This window comes from Azolla caroliniana, unplaced genomic scaffold (assembly GCF_043228905.1).
Source record: "Azolla caroliniana isolate FFs.n. ecotype wild unplaced genomic scaffold, voAzoCaro1.0.p SCAF_20, whole genome shotgun sequence".
Taxonomy (NCBI): Eukaryota; Viridiplantae; Streptophyta; class Polypodiopsida; order Salviniales; family Salviniaceae; genus Azolla; species Azolla caroliniana.
In genome coordinates this window covers 13,913,957-13,927,135 of record NW_028230455.1, presented here as the reverse complement: position 1 = coordinate 13,927,135, position 13,179 = coordinate 13,913,957, and the positions used below count along the sequence as shown (strand labels likewise).

The 13,179-nt window shown below is 36.4% G+C and overlaps 2 protein-coding genes across 3 annotated transcripts; both read left to right on the top strand.

The window, feature by feature from the left end:
• On the top strand, positions 1–3,754 carry LOC147851160 (sm-like protein LSM2). Its single transcript, XM_087335432.1, has 4 exons — positions 1–143; positions 2,887–2,962; positions 3,046–3,204; positions 3,301–3,754. Exons 2-4 carry the CDS (start codon positions 2,960–2,962, stop codon positions 3,418–3,420), a joined length of 282 nt encoding a protein of 93 aa, XP_087191558.1. The 5' UTR covers positions 1–143; positions 2,887–2,959; the 3' UTR covers positions 3,421–3,754.
• Positions 3,755–7,749: 3,995 nt separating this feature from the next.
• Positions 7,750–11,060, top strand: LOC147851159 (amino acid transporter AVT6A-like). Of its 2 annotated transcripts, XM_087335887.1 has the most exons (6): positions 7,750–8,033; positions 8,168–8,636; positions 9,364–9,519; positions 9,700–9,906; positions 9,991–10,456; positions 10,677–11,060. In XM_087335887.1, the coding sequence occupies exons 2-6, from the start codon at positions 8,225–8,227 to the stop codon at positions 10,789–10,791; spliced, it is 1,356 nt and encodes a 451-aa protein (XP_087192013.1). In that variant the 5' UTR covers positions 7,750–8,033; positions 8,168–8,224; the 3' UTR covers positions 10,792–11,060. The 2 variants fall into 2 exon arrangements, with proteins under 2 accessions (XP_087192013.1, XP_087192012.1); XM_087335886.1 differs by having other exon boundaries at positions 7,750–8,636.
• The last annotated feature ends 2,119 nt before the right edge of the window (positions 11,061–13,179 follow it).

The following is a 13,179-nucleotide window of genomic DNA, read 5'->3' as shown; positions in this document are numbered from 1 at the left end:
GTACATACTAGAACATGTTGTAAGCTTATTCTAGTAATTTTGTCTGTTTTATTACATCTGCTGAAGAAAATTCAGTAAAAACACACACACGCACCCATCGATTTGTTCCTGGCGATCGATTGACGAGGAAACAGAGAAGACAGGTAATGTCTTCCGTTTTCTTCCCGTGTAAGCTGGATATCTTATTCAATTAGGGTTTCCCGTGTTTGCTCTTGTGTATCAAATACATGTCCTTTAGAGCACTGCATGTCTCCACTTTTGAGGAAGGAAATTTTCTGTATTTGTCGGTTTCCTCTCTGCAATGTAACGATTAATGCATGATATTCTGCTAAGAAAGAAGGAATCTAGTAGTGACCGTCCGATATAGCAGCGTGGGACAAGTACTCATGCGATATCAGCACAATCGCTGATATCTTGTTGAAACTCGTTGAAGTTTTTTTTCTCTCACAGGCTAAAATACTGAGAAATTCTATACGTTGTAGAGCATATATGGAGTAACTAAGCACAAAATGTTATTGTCTTGTATCCACTAGATTTGTCTTGCAAAGCAATGCTTAAACTGTTCTTTCTAACATGGCTTGTGTATAATAGATTCCTATCTGTGATTCAAACTCTAGTCATTGTGATCTTATATGATGAGAGTGACTTTTCTAGGGTTTTGAAATAGGTATTAATCACACCATAATTTTGTGTGGCTGAGTGACCGTTCCAGGGTTTTGAGATAGGTATTAATTACACCATAATTTTGTGTGAGCTCATATGTATCATGGATGACTCTTACTGCTTAGTATACTTGACGTCATTTTGTGATCCTTACGTTTCAACATACTCTGTATTGCTAGATTTCAACATAGGAGAAAATACTCATTGACATACTTATCGTAAATTATCATGTCCAATATACATATCAGTGTGTGGATATTACTTTTAGGCCATGAATTTTGTACTTGAACACATTGCATGTATACAAATGCAAACTTTTCTCGTATTCTAGCACGGTAATATTGAGAATAGAGGCTTTGACATGTACGCTTTGTTTGGATTTGATTGGCCCTTGCTCTACAAAAGTTTGATGATTGACCAGATCTCGTTTACATGGGAATTGGATTTCAACATAACTATAACACATTTGAAATATTTGAATAGCACACATACAAGGTGATTGTACGTGCTATAAAATTTGAAGATATGTTAATATGGATATTTGAATCTTTGTGATATGTCAAGACGTAACTTTAGCATATTGCACGAGGCTGAGAAGGAAGTGCACAAACGAAAATTCAGGAAGCGGATACTCTTAAGCCTTAAATGGATGAAATCTATAGTGCTTCACGTAGGAGTAGTATGAATGCCTTAGATAAATGCCTTAATAGTATATAGTAGTCGTTTGAATACAATCAATATGTAAGGTGATGGAGTACGTCCTCATCTGCACTATCCTAGTTCCACCCAGAGCATTCCAAGGCAGTGGGATTGAACTTTTGGCTTTCTAGTTTTCTTCCCTAGTAGATCAGAAGGGAGGTTCAAATTGAGCATCTTTCCACATCTGATAGATGCTCTGATTGCCTATCGCTGTTCAATACAAGCCATGTTGGTGCGAATTAGGTGACAAGGTTAAGAATGTTGTTTGTAAACTCCACACTTGACTTATTACGTCTAATCTTGTAATCATGTATGTAAATGGCATCCATCTGTCTGTATGCTCAGCACCTTGTAATGATAAAGGGTATTGGCGTATATGTTTATAAAATACTATTCTCTGATTGAGTGCTATGCTTCTTTCTATCATTTTCAAGAGAAATCATAGAAACTAGGTATAATGTTTCATGCACTTAGTATACTTTACATGAATGCTGATGTATGAGACTACAGCTACTCTTGGGCATTAATGATGTAAGTAGGAACTTCCGGAGCACTTCATCATCGTACTACCCTGGGCATGTAAACATTAGCTAGATTTGGAATCTGCAAAACATAATCCTTGTATTATTATATCACATAAGCATCTCACATTCCATCATTATCATTCTTGTACTGTTTTCATAAGTTTCTCACAGCAGATGGATATTACATCTTTTGGCATCTGATTTATCTTGTAGATGGAATTTGGCTGTTATCCTAATAGACACTAAAAAGTTGTTCTTTCTTTTTCACATTCCGTCTTTATCCAGGTTCTTTGACCTAGGTATGTTTGAAACATATTTAGCAATCTTACTTTTCATTCAGGGGCACTTGAAAGTGTCTATACATCTGCCACATCTCTCCCATGAAGGTAAACTAGTGTAGGTGGCAAGGTGCTACTCGAATATTTGTCGTCATAGATCCTTATCGAATCAATCCATTTTGGTGAAACTGGACTTGAATCTCAAAGTCTTGTGAACCTCACATGGAGGCTTGAGATGATCCTTCAATCTTGAGAGTTCATCAACATTGAATCTTGTTGTGCATTCAGTGAGGTAAATTAGTAACGCATATAGTAATTTAGGAGACTATCTTTATGTGTCATAATCTATAGCTACATGTGGGTCATCGTCACCACTAGTATCAGAAAACATTTTACTCTCTTATGTTAGTCAGTGGTTGGTTATGAAGTTGCTTCAGCTCTTTGCAAGCAGTAACGATACTTCTCAAAAGTTAATACTGAGGTTGGCTCATAATTATGGTTCTGCTACAGTGTTGTCAAAATCGGGGACATGTTCATCATTTAAAATTTACCAGAAATTTCCAATTCCACTGAAGGGATATGAAAACCCAGGGAAATTTGCAACCTTGTTTGTGGTGTTGTCCATTTTCAACTCTTTACAGTCTATTTCTATTTCCTTGTTATTGAATATAATATCACAATTTGTATTCTTATTTGATAGTGTACTGTGGTACCTGATTCAGGTGTCAAGTGGGATTTTGGCAAACACATTTCAGGATATTGGGGCCATTCATCTTTTTCTTGTGTTTATTGAAGATGGTAAGGATAAACTGGTTAGTCTAAGTTATCACATGCAGCTTGAACAATGCTAGTGCTTGAATATTGCTCTTTGTTTTTTACAGTTATTTTTTTCCTACTTCAAAGAATTGGTAGGAAAAGAGGTCACAGTAGAATTGAAGAATGATCTGGCTATAAGGGGCACTCTGCATTCCGTTGATCAGTACCTAAATATAAAGCTTGAGAACACGAGAGTAGTCGATGAAGCCATGTATCCCCATATGGTAATTGAAAATTCATCCTTTATTCATATACATGTGACCTTAATCATGACTGGTTTCTTGATACTTCTTCTTAAATATGCACATTGTATATTTCAGCTTTCAATAAAGAACTGCTTTATCAGGGGTTCTGTTGTGAGATACGTTCAACTTCCACCAGATGGTGTGGATGTAGAAATTTTACATGATGCAACACGTCGAGAAGCACGCGGAGGATAGACATTCTCCAGAGTCGAGAAGATTATAGGCTTCACTGATATAGGTAGACTTTCATGCTATCTTGCAAGCAGAGCATATTGTTGCAGCAGAATCCAAATGATATATCAAGGGCTGTTTTTGTGTTGACATGTATGTATGTGGAATTGAACAGATCATTATCTTTGTGAAACTGAACCAAACTTAATTGGGATTAGTTTGTACCATTGATACAAATCTGAAGAGATGTGTATTGCATAAATTGCATGTAAACAGTTATATAATCACCAGGACAACCTAAAGACGCAATGTAACAAAGCTTTATTTGTGCTTGTGTATGTATGTGTGGTTATTTCTCCATTTGTTCACAAGAATAGCAAGGATTTGTGGACGCATTATTTGCCACATTCAAGCTCTTTTAATATTAACTCTCTTCTAAGCTCATATGTAGCCTTCTTTGTATTATAAACTCTTAGGACACCATATTACCATTATGTTAATTTTCTAACTATAGATGGAATCAATTCAATGGACAGTTTCAACCACCTTATCTTAGAGGACTCCGTTGTATTCCATTGAACTCGTCTTATGTTACGAAATTTTTTTAATATGTGAAATGTATGTGTTAGATGAGAGCCCTTGTCAAAGTGAAGCACTTGAAATGTTTAAGTGGAGGCAACAGTAGAATATATGAGTCGGAGACTTAAGGATGAGCAAATGTTCAAAGTCTTGAAGTTAGTCTAGGATGTATGATCAGTCTAAATGATTTTTCACCTGGAAAATGATCAAGGATGTCTTGATCACTTGGGAGTGGTAAAAAGACAAATACCAAATGAGACTGTAACTAACCTAACAATCCAAATTAATCCATGTGATAATTGATATAAATTAATTTTACCTATATTATCATGGTTAATAATAACTAAAGTGAGGTGATATAATTGCATTTTTCATAATAAATGTGAGTTTGTTCATATTGCCATGAAACATTCAATGTCTTTATTCCTATCAATTTATCTCAAAATCAATTACAATATTATCTAAATAAACCTTTGAACTTAATACAACGCAAGATTCTAGTAGTTTTCAAATGCAAAAATCTCAAATGCGAGTCACTTTCCTAGTAATTGTCTATTTTGGTAAGACTAAAATATTTCTTAACTAGGTAGTGATTAGGTGTTTGTTAACTTTTGAGGCTTCCACAATTGCATGGTGTTAGAGTTATGATCTAACGTAAGCATATGATAAGGATAAAAGATATATGAAATAAGAAAGGAGAGAGAGAAAGAAGGGTGCCGATCCACCCGACCACCCCCGAGTGAAGGGATCGAGACGGACTCAAGCCTGATCAGCGTCCCATACTACCGTTGTGGCATCAAGTCATACTTGGTGTTGGCGCGCTCGCTACAAGAGTTGGCCCACCACAACGTCAGAGTCTCTACGTAGTCAAAAGATGATGAAATGAGGGTAGCTAGGCCTCATATTTATAGCAATACCCAAGGCCCCCAAGCAAGTTCACACTTGACCTAATGGGTTGTCTCAATCCCGAGGATTAAAAGTAATCCTCCCCTTCTTTACACTCTCGTTTAACCCTCGCACTTATCCATGCGTATAGAATACTACGGTAAATTCTCACCACAGGATATTATATGGTCATGCCCGTAACGCATGGAGTCGAGAGGTAAGTGCTTTTATGCGTTGTTGTATGACGTGATCTTTGCCATTGGGGAGTGATGTCTTCCAGTTTCTCGACCAACCCACCACGAGGAAGGTGACCCCCTTGGGATTTGATAGTGACCCTTGGAAGTGCAACACTCCAAGATATGCATTGTGTTGGCTCATTTGGGGCATAACACACTCAAGGAGTAGAATAATAGTGAACTTTAGCTACAATGTGCAAAGTTATCCATTCATTAGTAATGCTGATATGAAGTAAACAACAAAAACTCCCTAGCTACCAAGGTGGGTCCACTGACATAGCAAGATGATGCCCAAGTATCTTTCCTAAGAGGATGTACACAAACACATCAAACATTTTACACAATTCCTTTTGGGCCTAAAAACCCATTTCTAGTGGGATCCAACTGAAAACAATAGGATTGACCCTTGATGAACAAAGTAAGAAGTTGGTATATACCTTTCTCAATTCGTCTTGAACAAATTTACTTTCGTAAAGGAAGATTTCCCCAAGAACTTTGCTCGATGGGAAACCAAATGGAACCCTCAAATCATATTGACCATGAATGTCCATAACTTCAAAGATGTCCTTGATATTGTAAGTTATGCAAGAATTTCATCATGCATTGCCTAGATTATTGTTGGAAAGCCTTTGTTTGAATTAACATATTGGCCATGCCCCAATTGGTGGTTGTATTAGATTTCAACGCACATTAACATAAACGTATTTGCCATCATGCCACTCCTAACTAATTAGACGAATTTGAAGGCATTTTTAACAAAACATAAACATTTATCTTACCCTATTGGATAACATAATTGGACATCCATCAACATGCTAATGAAATAGAATGTAGGTTAGCAAAATTATGAAGAGATTGATATGAACATGTTAGGATAAAATAAATGGATTTATGAAGATTGATGAAATAATTTTTAAGCCATTATTGGGACAAAAAACCATAATATTATCCATAGCATCGTGACCTTTAGATCAGACTTCCCTAAATGCATGTTCCATAGCTAAACAATATTTTATATGAACCTATTTGATTTTATGAATACTACTTGAATAAGTGACGAGGGACTGAGTTTTAACACATATCCAATTATCATGATACATTACACACGTCAATATGCATGTAAAACAAGTGGGAAAAGTTATGTTGACCATTTATATTACAATATTATAGCTTGTCTATGAAAAACGATTAAAACACTAATATATTAGCTCGAACTTGCATATGAGGCAATCCTTTATAGAACCTTTGAATGAAGTCCATATGTTGGATTTATGTGGCGTATCGTTATGTGAAGTCTATCTAGATGACCAAAAGTTGTTGGAAAAAGTAGAGTCAACAGAAGTTATGGAATCAAAAATTCTATCTCATGTGAACACACTAGTTTATGAATTTTGCATGAGCTATTGGATTTGGTTGTGGATGAAAAAAAATGTGTCAATACATATAATTGCTTACTTCTCACATCACGAGTGATGTGATCAATGTGACTATTCCATTACATATCGTAATGAGATTAAAAATGTAGAAATGTCAAACATTACAATCTAAGGACGCAAGAGTGTAACAGAACAATCTTAGCACGAGTTCTCGTGCTAATGAGTTTAGGTTCTCAAAATTCTATTGGTCGTAAATGAAAAACGATAAATCAAAAATATGTTTGTTCTAGTGCTAATGGATTTAGTAGTTGAAAACTTTGTTGGTCGTAAATGAGTAATGTCTCCACTTGGACTACGAACACACACACACACACAAAGAGAAGGTTGCATATGAAGAGTGATTGATATATATTGGGTTCTAACAAAAACAATGTCACACATTGGGAAAATATTATCGAAGATTTCATATCAAGGAGGTAAAAGTAATGAAGGCACGATCCAAACACACAAAGCATTCAAATTCTATTCTTCCCTAGAATAAGCAGAGTAACAATCATGTGCATGGCTAGGGGACAATGATGGTGGTGAGAAGACAACATTAAAACACACACGAGGTACATATTCGAGGTCAGATACACATGCTAGATTGCATATACATGGCAACACTAACAAGAGGGGTAATGTAAGTACATGCTAGAGTGCATTACACGCGAGACTCGAGGACTTGTTGCAAGTAGTTCGAGAAGGACGGGGCGAGGAGGAAGTAGTACCGGCGCATACATATACATGTATACGAGAGGAGCAAGGAAGTAGACAAGACTTTGTTATGATAAGTGTGTTCGAGGCGAGGCGATAGAGGATGAATGTGTATGCATATCATCCATGTATGTGTATGCATATCATCCATGTATGTGTATGTGTATGCATAACCATACAATCCATGTGTGTATGTGTATCCATAAGCATATCATCCATGTATGTGTATGGATAACCATATCATCCATGTGTGTATGTGTATGCATAACCATATAATCCATGTATATACATATGTGTATGCATAAGCATATCATCCATGTGTGTATGTGTATGCATAAGCAGTACATATGTATGTGTATGCATGTAGGCATACATGCATGTCATGTATATGTGTATGCAGAGATGAAAGCAAGCAAGAAAGGCATTTTGACGTGTTAACGAAAAGCACATTCTGTAAAAGCAAAAATCTGTACCTCTGTTCTGTTCTGTTCTGTTCTGCTCTTTTCTTCACCTTCTTTGAAATTTCGTCACGTAATTGGAGGCCTTTTCAGCGATGATGCCATCCCATGCCTCCGATTACGTCTCTACCGCAGACACGCAGAAGGAACATCTTCGAAATCCATGGAAATTAAAGCGAAAACAACGCTAACAGATTAAAAAAGACTCGCTTTTTCTTTGTCTCTCTCGATTCGATTCCTTCCTCTCTCTGTTCCTTCTCCTTGTTCTAAAGCTCCATAGCCATATTAGTAGAAAGAACATACAACCCTCTCTGTTTCCTCTTCTCCCTCCCGCAGACTCTCTATCGGTATCTATCTAATTCCACTGTGAACAATCTCAATATTTTATTTTCAAATTTTTTTCGTAATCGACTCCGCTTATTTTCTTAATCTGTTTCGTCAGATGATATGCTTCAAATTAAATTCTTTTCCTTCTATGCAGTGACAATCCTTCAAATTAACTAGTTCCTTCGTTAAAAGGTGAAGAGAACTGCAAAAAATGTCACAAGACGCAATCAAAAGCGGCAAAAAGACATACATGAGAGCTTCTGAGAAGGACCCATTGCTTCCGACCAAGAAAGAGGACGATCAAGAATACGATGGTTATAGTGGAGCATCTATTTATAGTGCAATTTTTAGTCTTTCTACCACTATAGTTGGAGCAGGGATAATGGGTCTTCCATCCACAATGACGATAGTTGGTTTGATACCTGGATGTATTTTGATTGTGCTCCTAGGTTTTTTCACAAATACATCCATTGATTTCTTGCTCAGATATTCATCTGAAAGCAAAGCTGTATCATATGGTGGAGTCATGGCTGATTCTTTTGGCCGATTCGGTCGTATGCTCCTCCAGATTTGTATCATTGTCAATAACTTTGGGCTCCTTGTGGTCTATCTCATCATCATAGGTATGTCTGTTTTCTTTGTTTTCATACAAATTTGCTTTCTTTGTTTTTTTATTATTAGCACAACAAATGGCGTTATTACAAATTTTCAGAGGTAAAATTTGTAACCATCAATTGATAGGCACGTTTTGTTTCTTCTTTAGCTTAATATATGCCGTCATTACAAATTTTAAACATAACATTTGTATCACCATCCAATTTGGGATGGCTGTTATCCATAGATAAGCAGGCTGTTTATTTTTTAGCTTAATATATGCCTTCATTACAAATTCTAAGCATTAAATTTGCATCATCATCTTTAGGCATCTTGTTGTTTATCTTATCCTCATGGGTAACTATCATTTATTTTTCTTTTTAAGCTTAACATATGTCTGTAGTAGAAATCTCAAAGGTTAATATATGTGTATCATTGTACAAAACTTTGGGCTCGTTGTTTTATAATTGATTACCATTGGGACGCACAGTCTCTTTGTTCGAAGTATGGGAAATATGCTTCTAGATCACTATCATCTAGACAGAGAGGCATTGCTTGTAAAACAAACATTCATGTCAAGAGAAAATATGAGAAAATAAATATTCTGAGGGTCAGAGGTTGTTTGTTAGCATATATCTAAGGTTGACATTGTGACTGTGATGCCCCATACGAGCATAGGTTGTTCATTGTTTTGAAGATTTTTATGCATTGTTTCAAGAAACGTTCAAGCTCACAAATTATATTTGCCATTTGTAGCTGATGTACTGTCTGGTTCTACATCTTCATCTGCTCATCATTCTGGAGTTTTGGAGGAGTGGGCAGGAGGACAAACTTGGTGGAATTCAAGGCTATTTGTGATGCTAACTACAACAATATTCATTTTGGCTCCTTTGGCATCTTTTCGGCATATTGGTAATTGTTTTAAAGAACAGACAAATTTCTCTTCACCATCTCAGAGCTTACACACAGCATCCATGATTTGACCATGTTTCATTCATTAGAATGGATGTTCTTATTGGCCTTCTGTTACTAATCAATCATGAAAGCTATCACATTACAGCAATGTTTTATTAATTTTTGGTTTTTCTTCAGATTCATTGGAGTTTTCCTCGGCATTATCGGTCTTTCTGGCTGTCTTATTTGTGGTGGTGACAGCTGCGATAGTAGTTTACAAGCTTATTGCTGGGACTATTAGTATGCCAAAGTTATTTCCAGAATTTAGCAGTGATGCATCCACAGTCCTATCTTATTTTTCAGCAGTACCAATCTTAGTGACAGCATATATCTGTCATCATAGCGGTAAGCACTCCTAAGTTCAAATGTGAAAACTTTTGCTTTTGTCTTGCTGCTCTGATGCTATATATTTTTTCGGTTTATTAATAGTGCACCCAATTCTGAATGAGCTAGAGAGAGCATCGGATTCAAAGAAGGTGGTCCGAGTCTCGCTTGGATTATGCACATCGATTTATGTAGCAATGAGCGTGTTTTGTTTTTTGCTTTTTGGAGAGGACACTCTAAGTGATGTCCTATCCAACTTTGATGTCGATCTTGGGGTGCCACATTCAGCCATTTTGTCAGATATAGTCCGAGTTGGATATGCTGCTCATTTAATGTTAGTGTACCCTTTACTAAATTTCTCACTTCGACTAAATGTGGATGGCCTTATCTTCCCAAGGGCAGTGCCTATATCTGTGGATACACGCCGCTTTGTCATACTTACCACTAGCATCATTCTAGCAACATTTGTTGGTGCATCTTTTATCCCAGATATCTATGATGCCTTTCAACTCACGGGATCAACTTCGGCAGTGTGCATCGGTTTTGTCTTCCCGGGTGCACTTGTTCTAAGGTAATTTATATATACCTTCTTCGTGCTTCTTGTTCACTTTTTTAGAAGACCTGTCATATATCCCAAGGATCAAATTTTCCTCTTTCAATGTTATTATCTTCTCATATACCATGTGCTTATTCCTGACCCTTACACTTGGTTGATGATCTAGTTTTTTGCATGGGGCATCTTTGTCACTTTATATGTATCTGAACTTGTCGCTTATGATGTCATATACCAGGGATGTCCATAACATGGCATCGATGCGAGAAAAGGTGACTGCATGGTTCATGGTGCTACTAGCTGCTGGTGCAAGTATTATTGCTCTGACTGGGGACATCTATGGTCTTTTCTAAACAAAAAAAATCTCATTGTATTCATTAGTAACGATAGGCACAAGCTCCATGAATGTATAGATAGCATTCAAATACTATATTTGAGGGGTCTTATATGGAAGTTCCTTATTGGCATTCTTCTTTGGAACACTACATCAATAATATGATGTATAAATAATGGTGGGTTGCCAATACCAATACCAATACATAAATTAACAACGGCTTCATATTTTGTGTTCAAACGCCATTGTAATTGTTTACAATACATTAACTAAGAAGTGTTTACAAAATCATGTTTGGTTGTAGTTGATTATATGCATCTCTTCGATGAGCACCAAAAGCATTGAGGTCAAGATAATTTGTTTGAAACCCGAGAAACATGAAATTCAGATGGGTTTCTTCTCATGAAGGATTCTCTTAAAGATTCTATGAGCAAAAATGCCTAAGAAGCCCTATATTGGTACTCTTTGTCATTTTTTAATTTGACAATAAACTATGTTGGGAGTAGACAACATTTAATGAGCTCCAACATCAAATACTTTTAGTGAATGACATTTAAAGAAAAATATCATTAAGTAGCCTTACGATAATTGTGTTTTGCATAGTTGAGAACTACAAGAACTATGTTTCGACAATGCTTAAGAGGCCAATCATCATCTTCGATATGTCTCAAGAGTTAGACATCTAAACCATAACTCTTTTGCATATATTTTCCTTCTTACCACTTGTTTGTAAATAATACCTTTTATACCTTGACACAATACAACTCTTTGAGGGATTCCTCCCCCATCTCCCTCAAACTCATGAATTGAAAAATGGATGTCCCTTTGTTGGGTGCCTCCTAACACCACAAAATTATCCATCACAATCTCTCTCATTAAACCAATGCCTATGTTGGGTTTGCAAGTGCTTCTTTCCTAGTGATTGATGCTCTTCATGCATCCTATCCTTCTAAATGGCCTCCTTTCCACACTTGTTTGTTTGGTCATGGGTGCACCTTGGTCAATATGTTGTGCCATGGTTTGGTTCCTTTAGCTCCATGTATTCTCACACACAACCCTGTCCTGGGATGGTATTGTATGTTATGTCATGGATGGTGTATGTTACATATGAAATCTTCTCCATGTATCTCATAATTATTTGTGAGAATGTAGTTTGATTGGCTTTACTGAAGAAATGACTTAAAAATAATGTACAATTATCGATTGCATGTATAAGGCTCTCGTCAAGGCCCACACACATTGGTACATCATAATGCTTGTAATAAACATCACACTAATGAGTTCAATGAACAAGACAATGCCCCATGCTAAATTGATCATGACAAGTCTAGGAGATCAAGCACCCAATGCATTGAATACAACCTATAACCTCGAAGTGGAGGGAAGCGTGCATATATACCGGTGAAGGAGAAAAGTTATGGGTAAACACTGCGAGTAGTTACAAAGAGAGTGGTAGCAAGGATAAAAGTAGATACTCATGTTGTTAGTGCATGGGCAAATAAAAATATAGCCACCATATAACATTGAAAGCATACAAACTTAATGTTAATGAGATTGTCATATGAAATTGTTGTAATCTCTATGTCCCCTCCCATGTCCAAGTTTTCAATAATGTTTATGCTCATGTAATTGAGCTAAAGAGGACATGATTATTATGTTACTCTTGAGAGTGACTTGTGATCGATCTTATGAACCTTAAGGGGAGATTCGAGAACCTCCATTTGCATTGTTGCTTTTGTTTGGGTTTCCTATGTAGCAAAAGACATTGGTTGTTTATATTTCACTCAAATGCTCATTCTCAAATATTATTTTGCCCAGATAAGAATAGACAAAGAGCATACCTATAAGGCTATATCCAAGCTTAGAGAATGAACTTGAACCTGAGTATGTAAAAAGTGATGATATAAAGATCATTACCTAAACATAGTATATATCTATCACATCAAGGACCATTTTCAAAATGCCACTCAATTACAGAGTATTTGACAAAAAGTCACTCATATTTTTGTATTGGCAAGAAAGCCACCAATCTTTTTATTTGATTGCGAACCATGTAATCAACACAACTAAATAACAGGTTTTCTAATTAGTAGTGCTTCCAAATTTCACATAGTCAAGAAGGGCACGTATTTTTAGTGATTGTGAAGGAATGTGTGGCATTTCGATGAATACAACAAGAACACAAACGATGACATTCCGGGTAGTATAACAAGGAGCTAGAGAGGCAGGTTCGTCTTTAGTGTCATGGAGCTCGGCAGGTTTGCCCAAATGTGTTAACTTACTCCTCCGCGATGATTCAAATGATAACAATAGCTTGAGTTTGGGCATTGTTTTGAGGCTTAAAAGAGTCTTGTAACTTGTTTGTTGCATAGGAAGGAAGTGATTCTTTTTGTAATTCTTATCGGGC